Source organism: Prinia subflava, chromosome 4, assembly GCF_021018805.1.
Source record: "Prinia subflava isolate CZ2003 ecotype Zambia chromosome 4, Cam_Psub_1.2, whole genome shotgun sequence".
Lineage (NCBI taxonomy): Eukaryota > Metazoa > Chordata > Aves > Passeriformes > Cisticolidae > Prinia > Prinia subflava.
The window spans coordinates 17159215-17177804 of record NC_086250.1 but is presented as its reverse complement, the minus strand read 5'-3'; the positions used below and the strand labels follow the sequence as shown (position 1 = coordinate 17177804).

Below are 18590 nucleotides of genomic sequence, written 5' to 3'. Positions count from 1 at the left end.
AGGGGCTTCTCACTTCTCACTCTTGCTAGCCCTGAAACTGTCCTTTCTTGAATTTCTGAAACAGAGATATCAGGAGCCTATGCTGAACCCTCTGTCCCTCGGTGCATCTTCCATCTGAAGTGATTGCCATGGGGAACACAAGGAGTTGTTAACACTTTTTGCTCTGTCACAGGCTAATAGCTCCCAATTCTCTCATAGCATCCAGGCAGACAAGCCTATGTTTAGATTGGCACTAGGGGATGCGGCACTCAAGGGGAACCACTCTCCAAAGACACTCATGAGGTCTGAAGTCTCTCCAGCATCACTGTGGAGTCTGCACAGAGGAACAAAATTAGGGCAGCCATCCAGAATGAATAGAGTGGAAGACTTTGGTGTGGGATTTTGTCAAAGGAATTAATATCTTGGAAGAAGAAATAAGGAATGTCCTAGTAGTATTTATAAATATGTATAAAATACCATATCTAGGTTCTTATGCACTAAATTAGTACCAAATTTATGTTTGTAATTCCAAGTAGAGAGGAAGGGTTTATTATAAACAGGATGTCTTGCAGATAATGCTGGATACTCTGTAGTATGGCCAATACTAGAACATGGTATTTTTGTTTCCAAGCTGCTGTAGAGGTTCCGAGAGAGTACCAAATGTGGGAGAGTTAAAACGTGAGATCATAATTAATGAGCATTGATTTCCTTTGAGAAGTGTTGGTATGGCTTCTAAATTAAGCAACAGCAGGAAAAGCACATGGGCAAGGACTTAAGTTGCATTAACTTCAAATCCTAGGATTGCTAATGTATTAGGGTAGAAAATGAAATGCAAGGCTGAGGAGCACATCCGTTCAACAGTGAGTTTTAATCTCACATGGGCTTACTGCAGGTGTCTATGTAGGGGTGGACAGACTTCTGGTGAAGGCATAGGAGAGAAAAGCAAAACTGAACCCTTCAGAGAGACCTGCCCCACTCCTCTTTTTCCCATTTGCTGTTGAATGGGAGGAGAAAGTGACAATTTCCAGGTCACTCTAAGCCCATGCACAGTCACACGCCTTCCCACAGAGCTTGGAAGAGGCAGCACAGGCAAAGCTGATTATCAGGCTAAAAATAAAGATCTCAATCTTTGCATGCAAGACAGCTACCAGGCACTGGCCAGCCCTCCATTTTACCTCCTATCATTATTCCTACAGTCCAGCTCGACCAACAAGCTGTGCAAAGGGTGTGCCATGAGTTCTCCTCCCAGCCTGGTTTGATTGGCCAGACCCTGCAAAGTCGTGCATGCCCAGCCCCAAAGCAGGATCCCTGGAGCTCCGCTCTCTTGCCCTCACCATGCTCCTCAGCCAAGCCTGCCCGGCTGGTGCCAGCAGAGGCTGCTCTCCACAAATTGAGGGGAGTGCAGCATTATCTTTTGTTAGTCCGGGAGCAAAGAGCTGATGACCTGCAGTAAGGCAGATTAATTTCCACTAGGAAAATGCAAAACTCTCCTCTCCCCACCACACCACGTGCAACTAATCGCTTGCATATTTAAACACCCTTGCCTTGCTGAAATTTTGTGATGGAGCCGGTGACAGAGCAAATGTCAGGGCGCATAACCAATGGCATTGTCAGTCGTGATTAATCAGCATCTCCGCCAGGCTCGCGGCCAATTAGAATTTTCCATAATAAGGAGGTGACAGCCGGCGTTGCTAAGCGACCGCTGTCTATAGAGCTGGGAGAGCCAGACACATTTAGATGTTACTGTGGATTTCGATAGCGGCATGTCAAAACAGCACAGGCGTCTGCCCAGTGGAAAATTTTACAACCCAGGACTGGGCACTGGAGTGAGGCATGATTCCCTTTCAGAACAAAACATAAAAAGAAAGAGGTGATTTTTTTGTTGTTGTTGTTGTTGTGGGGTTGTTTTGTGTAGTTTTCCTTGAAAGAAGACTTTAACCAGTCAATCATTTATATACATTTAATTAAGAAATATCGTATCATTAGAACAGGACTTTGTTACTGGGTAATGGGTTCCCATGGCTGAGCAAATGCTGATACATTTATAGGAAATTAGCAGCAGGTCAGCACAGAGACATTTATTTTCAGTCAGAGGTATTTATCTGGCAATGACATTCTGTTCCAGTGACTTATTTTATTATATGAAAGGATTAAAGAATAAGAGGAGGAGGGAAGAGGAAGGAAATAGAGAAATGAAAATAGACTGACAGCAGTTCCTGTGTTAACATGAGAGTTGCTGACTCTGCACATCAAGAAAAGCTATGCTCCAACTGGGAGCAATAATCTTTCCTGGACTTAAACTTACTCCTAACAGGGCAGGGCAGAGGAAGGGGTAAGGGTCCTTCTTGGGAATGCTACACTTTCATGGACAAGCTGACTTAAACAGAGGAAGACAGAGAATCATATCCTGAGATGAGCTATTTGGATTTTCACCAGTCTATGATCTGAACCATGCTGTATGGAAGCTCGTCTGCCTGTGCTCTCCAGGTCTAAACAAAGTGGCACAAAGTAGCAGGTTTCACCTCTCCTTAATACAGACCTACATAAAGCAGATGCCTGCAGAAGTCATGTAAATTATGAAAGCAGCAATGTCTACACCTTACCTCTTTCAGTTTGGTGTCGCTGAAGGCTGGGGTCAGGAGGCTCCGCACATACTTCCATCTGTCATCACGAAGACAAAGGATGCTATCAAGCATTGGCTTGGACATCAAGTTTGGTCTCTAGGTTGAAAGAAAACGTAATTCAATTTTAATACAAATGCAAATACAGCTACTCAAGACTTCGGAACTTGGGAAGATTGCTCAGGAATGGCATTGCACTGCTGTCCCACAAAGAGAGGTTCAAATCAGTCCAGAACACCAAGCTAAGCATGGATGAAGCTGGGGAAGATTTCTCTTCTGCTGCACTCATTTTCTCTTGGGCTTTTAAAAGTCCTGGACCAGTCCTGAAACTCTTTTCTCAGACTGCTCTGGTTCTGATGTTCCTGGTGATCTCCTGAGATTGCCTCCACTGAACCCTGGCTTCTTCCCTGTCTTTCTAAGGTGACTAGCAAGAGGACTTGTCAACACTCCCTCTGTGTGACACGAGTGCCAATGCACCGCATGCCCATGTTGGTGGGGGACAGCATTTCTGGTGACAGCTGGTATGTCAGACTGTTACACACATTTTAAAAGTCTTCAGAAAATATGTTGATTAGAAAGCAAGTCCCAGTCCTTACTGTTTATAAGGAACACTCTCACTAAGAAGTTGTGGTCTGTGACTCTTACAGCTGCAGCTGGTCAAATACAGTAGCTTAAAGCACTGCCCCATGAAGCTCTGTATCAAAATGACTACTGTGAATTTACATTAAATCTCCCCCACCATCTAAGCAATTCTTGTCCAGAGAACAGTGATATTCAACAAGGAGTAAAGAGGATATAAAAGACAAAAGAGAACGCACATCAGAAAACAACACATTTCTGCCTGGAAGAAAAATCAGAAGATGTCCAGCCCCACAGCAGAAAATATTACATCTTATATTATGTCAGAAGATGTTTCTGTATTGTTCCTGATGACCTCCAATAGCAGAGATTCAATAACCTGCCCACTCAAACTCTTCCAGTGCTGTACTACTTTTACCATGGTAGTACAATCTCTTGCTGGAACTTTAGTCTTTGTGCTGTCTCAGGCAGAGAAACTGCATTATTCTCCCCATCTTTGCAGCAGCCCATACATTCAGAAGGTTATAACAACCACTAAACATACTGCAGTCATCTACCCCACATAACACCATCTCACTGAATACATACTTATCAGTTATGTTACCTAGGACTGTTTATTCAGCATTGGTACTGTCACTCTGCATAGTCTTGCTGATTTACTTCTTTCTAAAGGTACAGTCCTTGTGACCCAACGTGGTACTCCATGCAAGGAAGCATTTTTTTTCCCCAGATGTTCTGCAAGCTATATTCCTCTCTATTCACCCTGGAATATCACATACCACAGCATGACACTGTACTCATGAACTGGTTTGTGGTTCCCTGCAACTTTCAGACTTCTTTCTGAACAATCACTCCCTAGGAAGTTATTTCCCAGCCTTTATCATGAAAGCTGGTTACTCCCCAGAGTCATATGTAGAACATGTCCCTTTGAACTATGACCATTCCCTTTATGATTAATTGCTCAACTGAATAAGATCATGTTGAATTTTAGGCCTTTCTTTCATAGCATCTTTCATCCTTACCAGCTTTCTACATAAATTGCTAGCATACTCAGTGCCATCATCGAAATCATTAACAAAAGTCCAGAATAACCCTTGCAAAGAAGGCACCCAGTGCTCATCCCTTCCCTTCCAACAGTGGACTGTTCCAAAATGCATTTCAGGCATTGTACAGCAATGTTCTCCAGAAAAACCACCCTCAGATTGGTGGGTGTGGGCAGAAGGTGTACACTTCTCTAGCTACCAGGAGGTACAGAGACATTCATTAGTGCATGTGAGATCCTCTGGATACTGCAGCAGCAGTACAGTCCCCCATGTTATCAGTAGCAACAGCATCCATTTTACTGGGAGAGATACAAACAAACTAATGATGCTTTGGCCATCCCAACACCATCTGTCAGGTCCCTTTTGTCCTCTGACTTTTCCTTTCAGTTTTCTTTCATTACTACAGTCCATGAAAAATGAATTCTTACAACCTGTTACACACTTGGATACTTTAATATAATTTTGTGCCTCACTACTTCTGATTTTATTGCCACTACATGCTATTTTTTTATCCTTTTTCTTGGAAATCTGACCTACTTTCCACTCTGTAAAAAAAAACAACATCTCTTCAGGAGCCATGGAGAACTGGCAATTTAACTATGCTGGTCTTCCACTGCACTTCCTTAACTTTCCTCCTTATTGGAAGAGTTTGCACTTAATATTGTTTCTTTAAGGAGCTGCCAGCTCTCCTTAACACCTTTTTCCTTTACACTTGCCAAATTCTTACTATGCTGCATAAGCTTGTAAAATGCAGAAGCCTTTTTTGTATTGCAAACAGGCTAATGGGATAGTTTTACATTCTCAGCAACACCATCCAGTGTAGTAAACTAATGTCACTGGGACGACACTACAGACCAGTTTTGTGCAAAGATGAGCAGCTTTCAAGTAGAAAAGTACATATGAAGCTGAAGGAAGAGTTTGACTTGAGTACTGTCATCAGATGACTACTGTAAAACAAAATAAGGGCACTGTTTAAATGTATGTATAGACTATTCTATTTTGTACAATAACAAGGAAAACCTTGGACAGGCTGTCAGAGTTGAAACATCTTGGACTGTTTTCTCTGAATAGCCTCTTTAAATAAATAATCTGTTTTCTATCTTGTCAGTAGGTATCTTTCCTGAAGATCACAAGTGCAGCTAGAAAGTCCATCACTCAGTGGAGTGCTCTGTCATTTGTTACAGATATTCAAAGGCACAATAGAATCGGAAGAAAGAGCCTCCAGAATTGGAAATGAGCATTATAGTGCCAGAAAGTATACTACCCTCTGCTTCACAGTTCTTCTGTGCTGCTAGGGCAGCCATTTACACTACATCTTGATTCAGTTGGTAACTAAACGAGCATTCCTTATATCTTCAGTCCTCATTTCAAACACTGAGACCCAGATTGCTCCTGAGCACTCACTGAAATCAGCAACAGTGAATGTCCCTTGATCCTGTGAAATGCATTAGTCCAAGAAATCAGGTCATTGAATGCAACCCCCAAATTAGCAGAGACTCTCAGATCCGTGTTTCAACCACCAGCCTTCACTTCTGCTTTATAAAGTGGAGATATCACATCACCTCCTCAGAAATGCTAACAATACATTAACATTTCTGAGGCACTCAGAAACTACAGTGAAAGAGCAGAATAACAATCCCGCAAGTCAATGACCAATTTTGTCTTCCAAGCAAGGTTTAAATAGCATACAGAAACAAAAAGAAAACCAGAAAAAAATTACAGGGCAACACTTGAAAAAGTATTTTGCATCCAGTCCTAAACTGAAGGCTGCCCAAACTGTGCATTCTATAACACAAATTTCCTTTGCAAGACAAAGCTCCACTTAGATAATAACAGATGTGATATAAATCTCACTGCATCTGTCTTGAAAGCAAATTCCCTTCCTAAAACCAAAATTCACCCTAAAAGTGCTCCTAATTGCATAAAGACTGTATACAGCACATTCACAGCAGGACCCAGTTACTGAACAAAAAGCCTGTTAACTATAATATTATAACTACAACACTAACTATAGCATTGCCTTTTTAGCACTCTACTTTATGACAGTAATGCTTCTTTAACATATTTTTGGTGTGTACAGTATTATATACATACACAAGGAAGGAAGGAAAAACAACTTTGGCCATAAATTATTTTACTCTGTATCCTTAAAACCAGGCATGCAAAAATATGTTTGTGTTTATTGGAATACCATCAGCATGATTGACAGTGTATAGCAGATTTCATTTATCAAGTTTTCCTTATTGTTTCTGCAAACACTTTCCTCCTAATTGCATAACCTGTGTTACAGGCTTATATAGCAGGAATGAAAATAGATTTGGTATGAGAACGAGCCTGAAGTATCTCAGTGAAAGGTGAAATGTCATCTCTTTCCAAATGGATAAAGTACTAGATGTATCTAAAAATTTTGAGCTCACAAAAAAAAAAAAAAAAAAAAATCCACAGGAGGCAGATGTAATATTTTCAGGGGTGGGATTTTGGTTTTTGGGCAGCAAAGGAGGTTGCTTTGAAGTCAAATGCAATCAGGATCATGTTCCATCTAGTACTATTTAAATTGTAAACAATTGCTCTGTACTTCTTTCTCCTATGTAATCAACCATTTCTGGTATAGCAATGCTCCATGAAAACTACTAGCAGCATGGTAATCTCTTGCAGTGTACCTGCAAGTGCTGCTGAGTTCCCACAATCACAGACATACCATCAAACACAAGAAGGAAAACTGGAGGGATTTGCTTGCAAACAAATCCTTTAAAACATCACTGCTTTTAAAAGAGAAAACAAAATAATATTTGAAGATGAGTGGCACTTCTGCAATTGATGCAAGAATTCCCTTTCTCATAAGGTGTTCATCAGAATGACCCTTCAGACCCAGTTATTGGCTTGTGTGTCATGAGTCAATTTGGCTTCCTCTGTGTTACTGAATAATTCAGCCAATTCAGTCACTTCTGCTTTATAAAGTGGAGATACCACATCACCTCCTCAGAAATGCTAACAATACATTAACATTTCTGAGGCCAAGTGGAACAGAACACCCTCTGTCCCCAAAGTTAAATCCCTTGCCCAAAAACAGTGGAGATATCCAAACTGCTTCTGGTCATGTTCTTCCCTGAACTGTGCCCAGACTGTGTCTGGGAGACAACTAATCAGTAACAACAAAACTGTCCTAAGAAGCATGTCAATATGGACATCTGCAGGACCTATTCATGCACTAATGTCCCTGTTTTATCTTGGAGCAAAACTATAGCCTTCTGTGATTCATAAAATATTTGCTCCTTTCCCAAGTTTGTCACTAGCAGGCTAGATGTAACCTCTGGCAGTCAGCAATGACTGAATCTCTGGCAGCCAACAACGACTGCCTAGAGCTGAAAGAAAGGTAACAGCACCATGATGTTCCTCTAGACACCTCTTCTTATTTCTTTGGTAGAAAAATGAGGGATTGAGGTTTACCAGCAGAAGGCAGTCAATGCACCCATGCACTCTTTAAGTATCCTGAGTAGATGAATCTCCAAAGAACCTAAAGGGTACCCTAAAGACCTTCAAAAACCACTTACCTCCACAGAAACAGCTGCTAATCTTCTCCACGTGCTTTGATAACACAGTGAGAAATGAACTTCTAGAAAAAACAAAATCTCAGACACTTTGTTATCTTAAAGTTGGACTTAATCATAACCTACTTCTAATAAAACCAATCAAAACCAATTTACTTCTATAGGAGTCAAATTTCAGCACTCAGTCTGCTCAGATTCAAACAAGCAACTAAGCTCTAGAGCACTCAAAATCCCAAATCCAAACAGTAACTCCAACAATAATTCTGGCATTAGTCATCCCTAGCAAACACCATTTGCCTTTGTGTAAGCTTTCTTCTAGTCCTGCAGCCATTGTGGGATCCAGCTCTAACTGGAATCCCATGTCCATGTTCCCTTGAACTTTAGCCCCAATCTCAACCCTACAACCCACCCTAACGAGAGCCATTTGCTCCTCTCTCCTTCAGCCTTTCTTTGTACCCATGCGGACTTCAGCATCCAGAGTTAAGTCTAATTCCATGTTCCTCCCCTTCTCAGGGAAATTTTTGGGGTATATTCCCAGTGGGAGAGGTCATCCTTCTCCCAGCCTTCATGGATGCCATGCAGTTATCTTTATTAGCTCTAGTGGGGGATGGCTTGCTCCCCAGGGCAAGTTCCAGAAGCGATGAGCAGGCAGAAGTGCTTGCACATCACTAGGTTACCTTGTTCATCTTCTTATTTTCAAAAAGGATTGCTGTCCTTTTCTTGCTAAAAATGCCCTTGTGATTAGGCATTACCATCCTGTTTAAGAAATTGCATTTTTAAACTGAATTTAATGAAATGAAAGTTAATAAAAAATGAGACGGAAAGTTTGTACCTTGAAGACAAGACACTATTCCCACACCTCAGACAGGAATTATTAATAAAATCTCTTATTAAGATTACTCATTTAACTCCTCTTGCCTCACAGGTCATCACCACCAGTTCAGCCAGCAGGTGGAACCAGTAAACCCGTGAACTGCCCATATGGTATTTCATCCAGTCAGTGGCAGTGGCATGACACTTAACAGATCACAACACAACACTTGCTCTTAAAAAAGGCAACAGAAAAAAAAATCCCTGAGATATCTCCAGGAATACATCTTACCAAGCTTGCAGTAAGTGGATCATGAAAGTGGGAAGGCAGGAGATGCCTCCATATATTAGTTTTTAAAAAAAATCCCTGTTGGTAAACTGATACAATATACTCCTTCCAACTTTCTTGCTGTTTTAAGTCACACTCAGCTCTCCCTGTATTCATGACATTCAATGACAATCACAAATAGCAGCTTTTGACTGAACCAGGAAAGCACAGCATTGCATATTTTTAAAACCCTAAATAGACCTCATTTATGTCATATACCCTGTAGTTCATTGCTGCTTCCATCTGGAAGGCCCTTGCACACACAGATGTTATAGCCACATCTCTTCAAAGCATTTAAATTTTTCTCTTCACAAATCATCATCTCATAATGGAGCAAGACCAACTCCTCACCGCAGACCAAAGCCTTCACAGAGGGCAAAGGGCTGGCATTGCCCACTGAGGGCTGTGTCCCAGTGTGGGAGACCACAGGGCCTCTCTCATCCCTCTGCTGTGACTCCCAATCACATAACATCTGAGGCAACTGCTACACACAGGAGTCGTCTCTTCCAAAGTAGGCTCGCTCCTCTTTGCCTTTCCAAAACTCCATTTCCAAATCATCAGATGCCACACATGCCACACTGCTGCTCCCAGGTAGCTGAAATCAGTCCCTCTTTGCCCATTAAAACTATGGGCACAGACACTGCTTCACAAACACATTTCTCAAAACCCTCCCATATCAGCAACCCTGCTAATAGCCTTTTAATAGCCTTAATAGACACTTTTGTCCCCTCTTCTTTGTTAGTCTAAAACAAGTTTGATTTTAGTATGTAGATTCAGAAGGTAATCTTATGGCTCTAGAGGGGGGAAAAAAATCACCAAACTAACTCCAAAATGCTCATGTTGCTTTGCAATTTCATAGAAGCATCCAGTAAAAGTTTTCAGCTTAATTGGAAGTCAACATGCCTGTAGAGAAGAGGAGAACATGTCCATGGATTATCTATTTCATTAAGCTTTTGTTCCCCATGGTCATTAAGGTTCTTCAAAAGAGTGTGACAAGGTAGAATTTGTTTCAGTGATTACAGCAATTGTCTTTCATTCTGCACTATAGATCAGACTGTACAAAAAGGCATCTCCAAGCAGGTTCTTTTCGTTATCAAGTCAGGATCTTCAGCAGCAGACTAATAACTACTATTCCTATCTACTCATTGGAAAAATGGCGCAGCCAACCCCAGCTTACAAGCAAGTACTGGCTTTTTTTCCCCTCTGCGGCAAGCAGCCTGGAAACATCTGTTCTTGTCTCTGCAAACATTCTCTTAAGTCATGGTTTTGTCAACAGAAACCAAAGCGAGTCATTGCAATGAGGTAAATATAACCATCCATAAATGCTAAAGTAAACACATATGGCCTCCTGCAGTCTGACAAAACCTGATGCAAGTCACACGTTCCATTTGTTGGTGTAAGCAACACCAAAATTAGGTCCATGCCTCCATGAGTTTGCATATGGTGGTCAGTTGGCATATTTGGGATCAAAACAATCAAAACAAAAAAAAAAAGTACTTGCTCTTAATTAATTATGAATTTTGGTGTTACAAACAAATTATGGTTGTACTAGGGAACGCATACTCTATAGACAGTTTCTGCTGAGAAGCAGTTTTTAGACATTTAAATCCACTTTCCAGCTAACATAACCCAACTTTCTAATTTTGGATAAAGCTATAAGACTATTAAACGCCTCTCTATTTATACACACTTCTCCTCGAGGAAAGGTTGAGGACCAGAAAGTTCCTTTTACAGATTGTAAGGAGTATTTGGCAAAAAGCAGTCCCAATAGCTTTTGGTACACATATATTGCCATGCTTTCAGTCATTGGCATATGTAGGAATGACAGGCAATGCCCATAAGAACTTTGGCTAGATCTTTTATTTACACAGAACCATTGTATTCTGTGCCCTCCCCATCCAGGGACATACCTGCAGCAACCTTAGAGCTTCTGGAGAATACCTAAAGAGACTGTAAGTACTACTCACCATCCCATTGCCTGTCCTCTTGGCTGCTGACCCTAATGCCTCGGGCATGCAGTTAGATACCTCAGAAAAAGTTCACCAAAATGAGCACAGAGTTGTCCAAGCTGCCATGACAGCAATGTAGGAAGAGTCCTACACTTCCTTAAGTTCTCACCACTTTTCTTCTCATGGACATAACAACAAAATGTATTCCAGAAGAGAGGTCACTACAGCTGTGATCAGGGACTACTCCCTTTCTTATAACTGCAAAGTGAAAGAAGTTACGGTAGTAACACGCTTTCAAATGATCACTGACAGAACAAAACTCACAGTGAGGGAAAAAAGTTATAACTCCTTCCTGTGGATAAAGATGGGAAGAAAAATAAAGAAATAAGAATAATGAGGGAAAGAATTATTACAGCAGGAGTACAGTTTAGGGGAGGGAGGGATAGTCTGAGACCTATTAGGCTGCAGAGATTCACTAACTTCTCTTTCATGAATGCCATGGACCACATAGAATTTGGCATCAATTCAACAAATAAGGTTGCAAGTGCATCTTCTCAAAGATTCACCTACAAGTTTCTAGGCAGAGTACTTCACAGAGAGATGAGAGGAGTGCCTTGGAATGATTTCCAGCAGGAACCAAGACCAGGTTCCTTTGGTCATGGGGAACTGTGGAGAAAGCAGCCTGGCTTGACCGCTTTGTGATTCAAAGAACCATGTTTCTTTTTGCTACATTTTCTGCAGTGCCTCAGTCACCAGCCAGTTTCAAAGACACATGTGAGGGCCATTTCCTCTCAAAACTTCATATTCATAGGTCTCCTACATTGGACAAGATTCACAACTACTAAGTTTCAATTCAGTGTTTCAGCTGCTGAGATCAGCAGCTCCAAGGGATTCAAGGCACTTCAGAACATTAGCTATGGCTGGGCAAGAGTTTTAAATCTGTATTGTCAAATTAAGCTCCTCAAATAGGGGTTAAATGCTTAGGGCCTTCTGTTCACTAGCAGAGGTAAGCGACGCAGGTGAAGGGGAGGCTTACCAACGGCTTAGTTTAAAAATATCACTTGCAGGAAACGTTTTTATTTGGAGAAAAGTATATATAAGAAATGTCACTACTACATGTACTTGATATTTTAATGACAATTTTAGTTTGACCTCTTCCTTTAGTTTGACCTCTTGACCTCAGGTGTTGCAATACAGAAATAAAATTATATACAGGCCTGTCTAGCTTAAAATCTCAAAGCACTGAGAAATACTAAAAAAAAACAAGTGGCTAAGTGGAAAACTATGACCAAAAGGTGAAAAACATTTCAAAGGGTTTCCATCAGTCTTCCAAGTTCCCATGTAGCACCTAAAACTTGTTGCCTAATACCCCATTTCTGATGTGACAACATCCTGACACACAAAACATACTTCAAACTGACATTTATCTAAATTGAAACAGGAGATTTGGGATTAATACGACAAACTGATGACCTTCAGTGTGTGCAAAACAACCCAAGGAAAAAGCATTTCATGTTTTGCCCCCAATGGCAAGAAGAAAATTTCACAACTGTGACAAACAAAGCTGATAAAAGTTTTCTTGTGAAGTCTCCTAATGGTTTTAAAAAAAAAAAAAGGGTTCAAGATGATATTTAAATCAAACTACTGGAAGAATAGGGATATTAAAAATTAAAAGCACAAATCAAGCTTTCACCTGAGGAAGTTGACCATGGGCAGTCAGATATTAGGGGTATATTCTAGTGGGAACACTGCTCTGCACTTCCTCTGCTCTTCTGCTTTTCTCTAAGCATATGCTGCTAGTCCAAGTCAAAACCCTCCTTGGCTTTACTTTTTATTACTTTACTTTTTATTTTCCTTTTCCTTTGAAAAGTCATTCAGAAAGAAAACTCCAGGTAAGCCATAATGGTAGAATGACAAGCTGTCAACAAATCACATTTGCAGTATCTGCTCTGCTGAAGAACTGAATTCCCTGCCTGCTACTTCACAATTCTTTCTAATTACATTAAGTTGATATTTACACATTAGGGAAAGAAATCCAAATTTCACATATTAATATTTCCACAGCTATCCATCAAAACATTAATGCATTTTCCTGATAGGAATAGCTGCTTTCATTCCTCATTTATTTGTCCCTCAAAAAGAGCTAGGCTATAAAACTTTCTCAGGAGTTGCACCGCACACTTTCAGCATTTTGTCTTCCAAGATTTCATATTTGTGGTTATTGCCTGGATTCAATCAAATTTAAAAAATCCAAATTTATAAAAGCATGTTTTGACATGCTTATATGAACTAATGTTTGTTCATTTGCCTCTTACAAATTAATTTGAGCATATCTAGAATTAAATATTTGTCATAAGATAATTTCAACAATAATAAAGTCCTATTGCACACAGATAACATTACAGGACTTATCATGAGTTTTCTGAAGCCCACAATTTCTGTAAAACAGCCTTAGTTCACAAACCACTTGTAAGCAGATTGTTGCTCACGTCACTCTTACTTATTTCTTCAAGGAGAGAAATTGAAACACTCCCCTGAGTATCAGAGGAAGTACCTCATCCAGGTAAATTAAGAGTATCAGCTGCTTTTGCATTCTTAAACATTTAGACTTGTAATAGGAAGCAGTGTGGATTATAAAACATAAAACATGTCACCATATCTTGTTATCGTAAGAGTTCTAGGATAAGATAAAAATGTTAAAAAGAACAATAACCCCACAAATTGGAGTCCACACCATAGAGCTCACAGATCCCTTTTCTGGCCAAACAGACCTCCTTCAGGTGATGCAGCATTTAGAGGGCCTTTGTCACAACTCTTGCTTCAGTTTCAATGCACTGTGACCATGACATGAAACCAGAGGGATGGATCAGAGCCCGAATTCTCCCCACTCATGGTGCCCAAAAAGCACCAGCATTTCAGGCACAGACAAGAAGGAAGCTCAGCAAATGCACATGAGGACAGAGCGAGATTAGGGATTTAGATTCCCTTTTATCGAGTGCCCAGGGAGGGAGTGTGTGCCAGTCATGAGAATGAGACACCTGCAACCTTTCACTGAGGATTAACCCCCCAACAGCCAGGCGCACACGGAACCACAATGAGCAACCTGACTGGAGGTTTATGTTCTGTCTGCTGGGATTTCCAATGTGAAAAGGAAAGAGGCTCCACTCCCTGGAAGGACCAGCCACCAGTGAAATTGCCAGGCTGTACCCATACTCAGCACACACATCACACTGGACTGCAGGCACTCAGCATGTTATTTTTACTTGCAAGTTATTAGAATCTGCGCTTCCAAGCCCAGCTTTATTGGTGGGTGGGAGTTGTAGTTCCCAACTACACAGTCCCACAAGAACTCGTTTTGCATTGGTACAGCTGCTTCTCTCACACTTGAGGTTCATGCTGAAAGCCCCCAGCATCCAGCAGCCTGAAAAATAAAAGGGAACTTGAAACTGAAAAAAATAACCCTCTGTGACATGTCTAAAACCCAGCTGATTTTTACTTAGAATAAATCTTAACCCTGGGACAAACCTAATTTTTTATAACCAAAAGTGACTGTCACTGCCAATATAAGATAAATGTTACCACAAGCACAAAGGGAAAAGCTGAAAAAGTGAAAAAACGAAAGCTGCCCCACTTGACCACAAGGAGAGTAAAACAAGGGAGTGCCATTCAGCCACCAGGGCATTTAAAGAACATATAATGTGACATGGTGAAACAGCAGCTAGGGAGGGTACATTCCTTTTAAAACTTCAAATCAAACAAATTAAACAAAAATAAAACCAGAGCTGGTTAGGGAAACTTAAATAAAGTCATGAGGTTTGCAAGAAACTGTCAATATTGCAAAATCAATTTCTTTCTCTAGGCTTTCTGGAAGAGAAGAAGGAGAAAAGTTCCAAGAAACTACCTTTTTTTTTTTTAACAAAAGAGATGTTTTTGGAACAAAATAACTTTACCTTGTAAACTGAAACTACTTCTTCTTTACATTAAAAGCTGTAAATGAAACAAATTATTTCAATCAATTTTTTTTGGCTTTAAACTCTTCATAATCAGATATGACATGAAAATTCTGTCTTCCACATATTTCTTAATCAAAGGTTTGTTGGTTGTTTTTTGTTTTAATTCTTGCTGTTGACAATATCGTATGCCATCAATTCCTACTGGAGTCAATTACAATTATATTAAGAGGATACTAGAGAGCAAAATAAAGCATTAAAAGGTTTGAAAATCTTAGGCTTAGTGCAGTCTTTATATCCTACAGCATATGCAGAAAAGGATCCAAATGGATCCAATTCTTTAGTTATGTTATCATATACCATTTTTCCCCCACAGCATCTCTATGTGATTTCTCAAATTTAAGATTTCTAGAGGAAATAATATCCTGAAATATTTTAACATTGCAGACAAAAAAACCCGCCAAATCTTTCATGTAAAATGAATCAGTTACAAACTCAGGATTCTCCTCCTTCAGACATAAAGCTCACATGATGACCTGTAGAAATTCTTAGTCATTCGTAGAGTTCTGTCAGCAGAGAGCGATAGTAGTAAGTCAGTCTCCTTTAATAATTTTTTGTTGAGTCTGTGTTTACTGATATTCTTCAGGGGCTTATAAACTTAAGCAGTTTGGTCAGATTTTCAAAGTGGTTTTTATATCCAGCCCTTAACATTAGAGGGAACAAAGCCAAAGCCAAAGAAATAGACTCCGGGTTTATTTTCCTCACAATCGATAAATAACCCTAACTTTTCCCTAGGCATCATCTCCAAAATAGTAAGACCACCTTGACTGAAAAATTCTAAATGGAAAATACTAATTGAAGCAGTTAAACTATGATAATCTACTGAAAGGAAAACATTGTAAGCGGAGACATTGGGCAACTTTAATTATAGATCTCACCATTGCCTCTGCGACAGTATAGCTTCTTTGGAACTGATGAAATACCAATATAGGCCTGATGACATTTTAGCTTGACTGAAGGTCAGTGACTGGTTAAACTGGTATGCTTCTGAGCCACTGTTAAATTATTCAGAATTATTTTAGGAAAGCTGCATAAAAAGTGCAAGAGTGCAGTTTCAGCTTCATCTAAATGCACACACTGAGAACGGAAAAGGAAATGGGGAAACTGTCAGTTGCAATTGCCTTGAAAAGGGAAAAAAAATATCATGTGTACCTTCAACTTACAATTAATCTAGCAGAAGAGAAGACTGCAAGACAGTTCTTGTTTTTACTTATTTCCCCAAACCTTTTACTCCAAGAGCAAGCATGAAAGGAAAAGAAGAGGAATGGAACATTATTTAAGTCATGAAGACTGCAAAAGAATGTCATTATTTTTGTTTCCCTTGCTTAACACCAGTGAGAGGAGGTTGGCAAGAGTAAATAATTAACAATAATCAACAAGGCCTTACTTTTGCTGCAGAACAGCTGTTTCCCCATCTCACTATATATGTTGCTGAATATGTGTTTGTGAGGCTAAATGGAGTCTCCTCGAGCCACCAGCAAGCCTTCAGAAGCAGTCAAATTAATCTGAAAATGTGCAGTGGCCAGCTATGCTCAAAGTTAGGAGCACTCATTACACTGGAAAGTTGTGAGTGAGACATGCAGTGTAAAAACTTGAATTTTACACCCCTCATCCCCTTTCCTTTCCCTTCTAAGCATGGTGAATTATATGCTGACAATACATCAGCAGCACTGGCAAGTGTCCTGCGGCTTTCCCTGGTCATGGTCAGGAGCTGTGTGTTCACAGCGCGGCGCTTCCAGGGCACCCCCACACCACACGGCAGTGCCTTCCCTTCCCAGGGCTCGGATCAGCCAGCTATTTGCTATCAATTATTCACAACACATGGTGCCAAGATACGAGGTTACTATATAAAAAAGAATTCTTGCTAGCGAGTAAAATAATACCTCCCGACTCATTCTTCACTTGTGATCCTCTAGATCTGCAGCTGTGAAGCTGTGACGTGGTCAGTAGTGAGGAGTGGCACAGTCTATGAACATCCTTTCCCACTGAGGTTTCATTCTTGCAGAATGAAGCTTACATAGTGCAGGTCACAAGCAAAAAAAAAAAACAAAAACAGGGTGGCAAAAAGTTTCCCTCAGCACAGATCTACCAGAGTTAATTGCTAGGTAGAAGAGAACTTTCCAAGCTGTGGTCAGAGGAACACTGCAAACCAACTGCATCAATATAAGATGCTATGACCCCATCAGCTGTTCACCACTCCCCATCTATTGGAGATAACCAAACCACCATTGAAATGGAGCTGCTGGAGAGCCCTTGTGGGCACTCATCTGCTTCAGTGCTAAGTCAGCCTGCACGGTTTTGAAAAAATCCACACTGACATATAAACTGAGATGAATTAGCTTCTGAGCTGAACCAGGGGAGGAATGCTTACATGATCCATGTTGTAGGCCTTGCTGTGGAAATGGTGAGTCCAGTTAAGACATCTTAACAAAAGGTTGTTAGCATTGTGCTAAGGAAGAACATTATCATTATATATATAAAAAAGGACCTTTCTTACTTTTAAGTTCAAATATAAACACAAAGGCAGGCAAATGGATTAAGATATCTGAATGAATGTCTAAAGAGAGAACTATTCACACTATTTTGAAGATAAAATGCTATTTTTAAATGAAGAGCAAAATCTTGCAAGGATTAGTATAATAATGCCCACAGGTATCATGTTAACTCTCACTGAAGAGGAATGAGCTTGTGGACACACAAGAGCCCCCTGATAGAACTGTCACAGTCAAAACAAAAGGCTTATCCATGACAAAAAAAATAAATAACCCAAACCAAAACATCCCACCTGCTGGCATAAGAGTTAATAAAAAGAATTCAAAATGGGATGGGGTGGGAACAGATTTGTAGCCAATGGAGTGAACGGGAGAAATGATGCCCAAATGCAATCTCTGTCACTGGAAGTCACCACAGCACTGGTTGCTGGAGGCTGAGCAGATAAGCCAGAAGGAAGATTACTGTCACTGTCTGTCCTGCTGTTCTGTTTTGAATTCTGCTGCTGGCCACCTTTGAAAGAGGACACTCAACCAGGCTAAACAGATCTTAGGCATGATACATGACAAACATTCAAATATTACATATTGCCATATCACACCTGCTCCAGTGCTGAACTACCAGACTCCCAGGCACGTGCATGTAAATGACTCCTCTGTGCTGTGAAACACCACTTCCACAGACTTAAGAGGGTTCCTGTATCATCAGATGCTTTAAAAGGCCTTTTTGTACATGAGCAGCTGAGCTACCTCCAAATGTGGCTAAAGACATGAAAACAAAGGAAAGTACTGGGTCTGAACTCTGACTGCTCAAGCATGTAAAAAGGCCAGCTCCGATGCTGTGATCTGAGCCTATGTCAATTTTGGAACAAGTGACAAACTAATTGCTCCTCTAAACAAAAGGAGACTGGGAAAGGCAAGAATCAAAGGACATGACACTCTATTATATGTCAAAAATAGGGACAATGAAAAAAACTGTAAACAAAACAACCAATATGCTATTTTCAAATACCAGTTTCAGAAGACAAAAACGAGGGACTGTTAAAAACCTGTGCTGTTAGACTGAATAAGTTTCCAAAAAAATATTCTCACAGCGTATGTCCAAAGAGGTAGGATAAGTTGAATTTCCCTTTTAAAAACAACAACAACAACAAATCCACAGAAATGGAAGGTCAGGACCAGCAAAGACCAGCAAAAACTGTATTTGCACTCCACCTACTCATAACATAAGGGC

At 40.4% G+C, this 18590-nt stretch overlaps 1 protein-coding gene across 3 annotated transcripts in view; it reads right to left on the bottom strand.

Moving 5' to 3' along the window:
• The window catches only part of TBXAS1 (thromboxane A synthase 1), a 238149-nt gene that overhangs the window by 97424 nt on the left and 122135 nt on the right, over nucleotides 1-18590 (bottom strand). For all 3 annotated transcript variants that reach the window (XM_063395672.1, XM_063395673.1, XM_063395674.1), the window contains one exon: nucleotides 2583-2699. In XM_063395672.1, the coding sequence (XP_063251742.1) occupies nucleotides 2583-2699 (117 nt within the window). The remainder of the gene's footprint in view (nucleotides 1-2582; nucleotides 2700-18590) is intronic.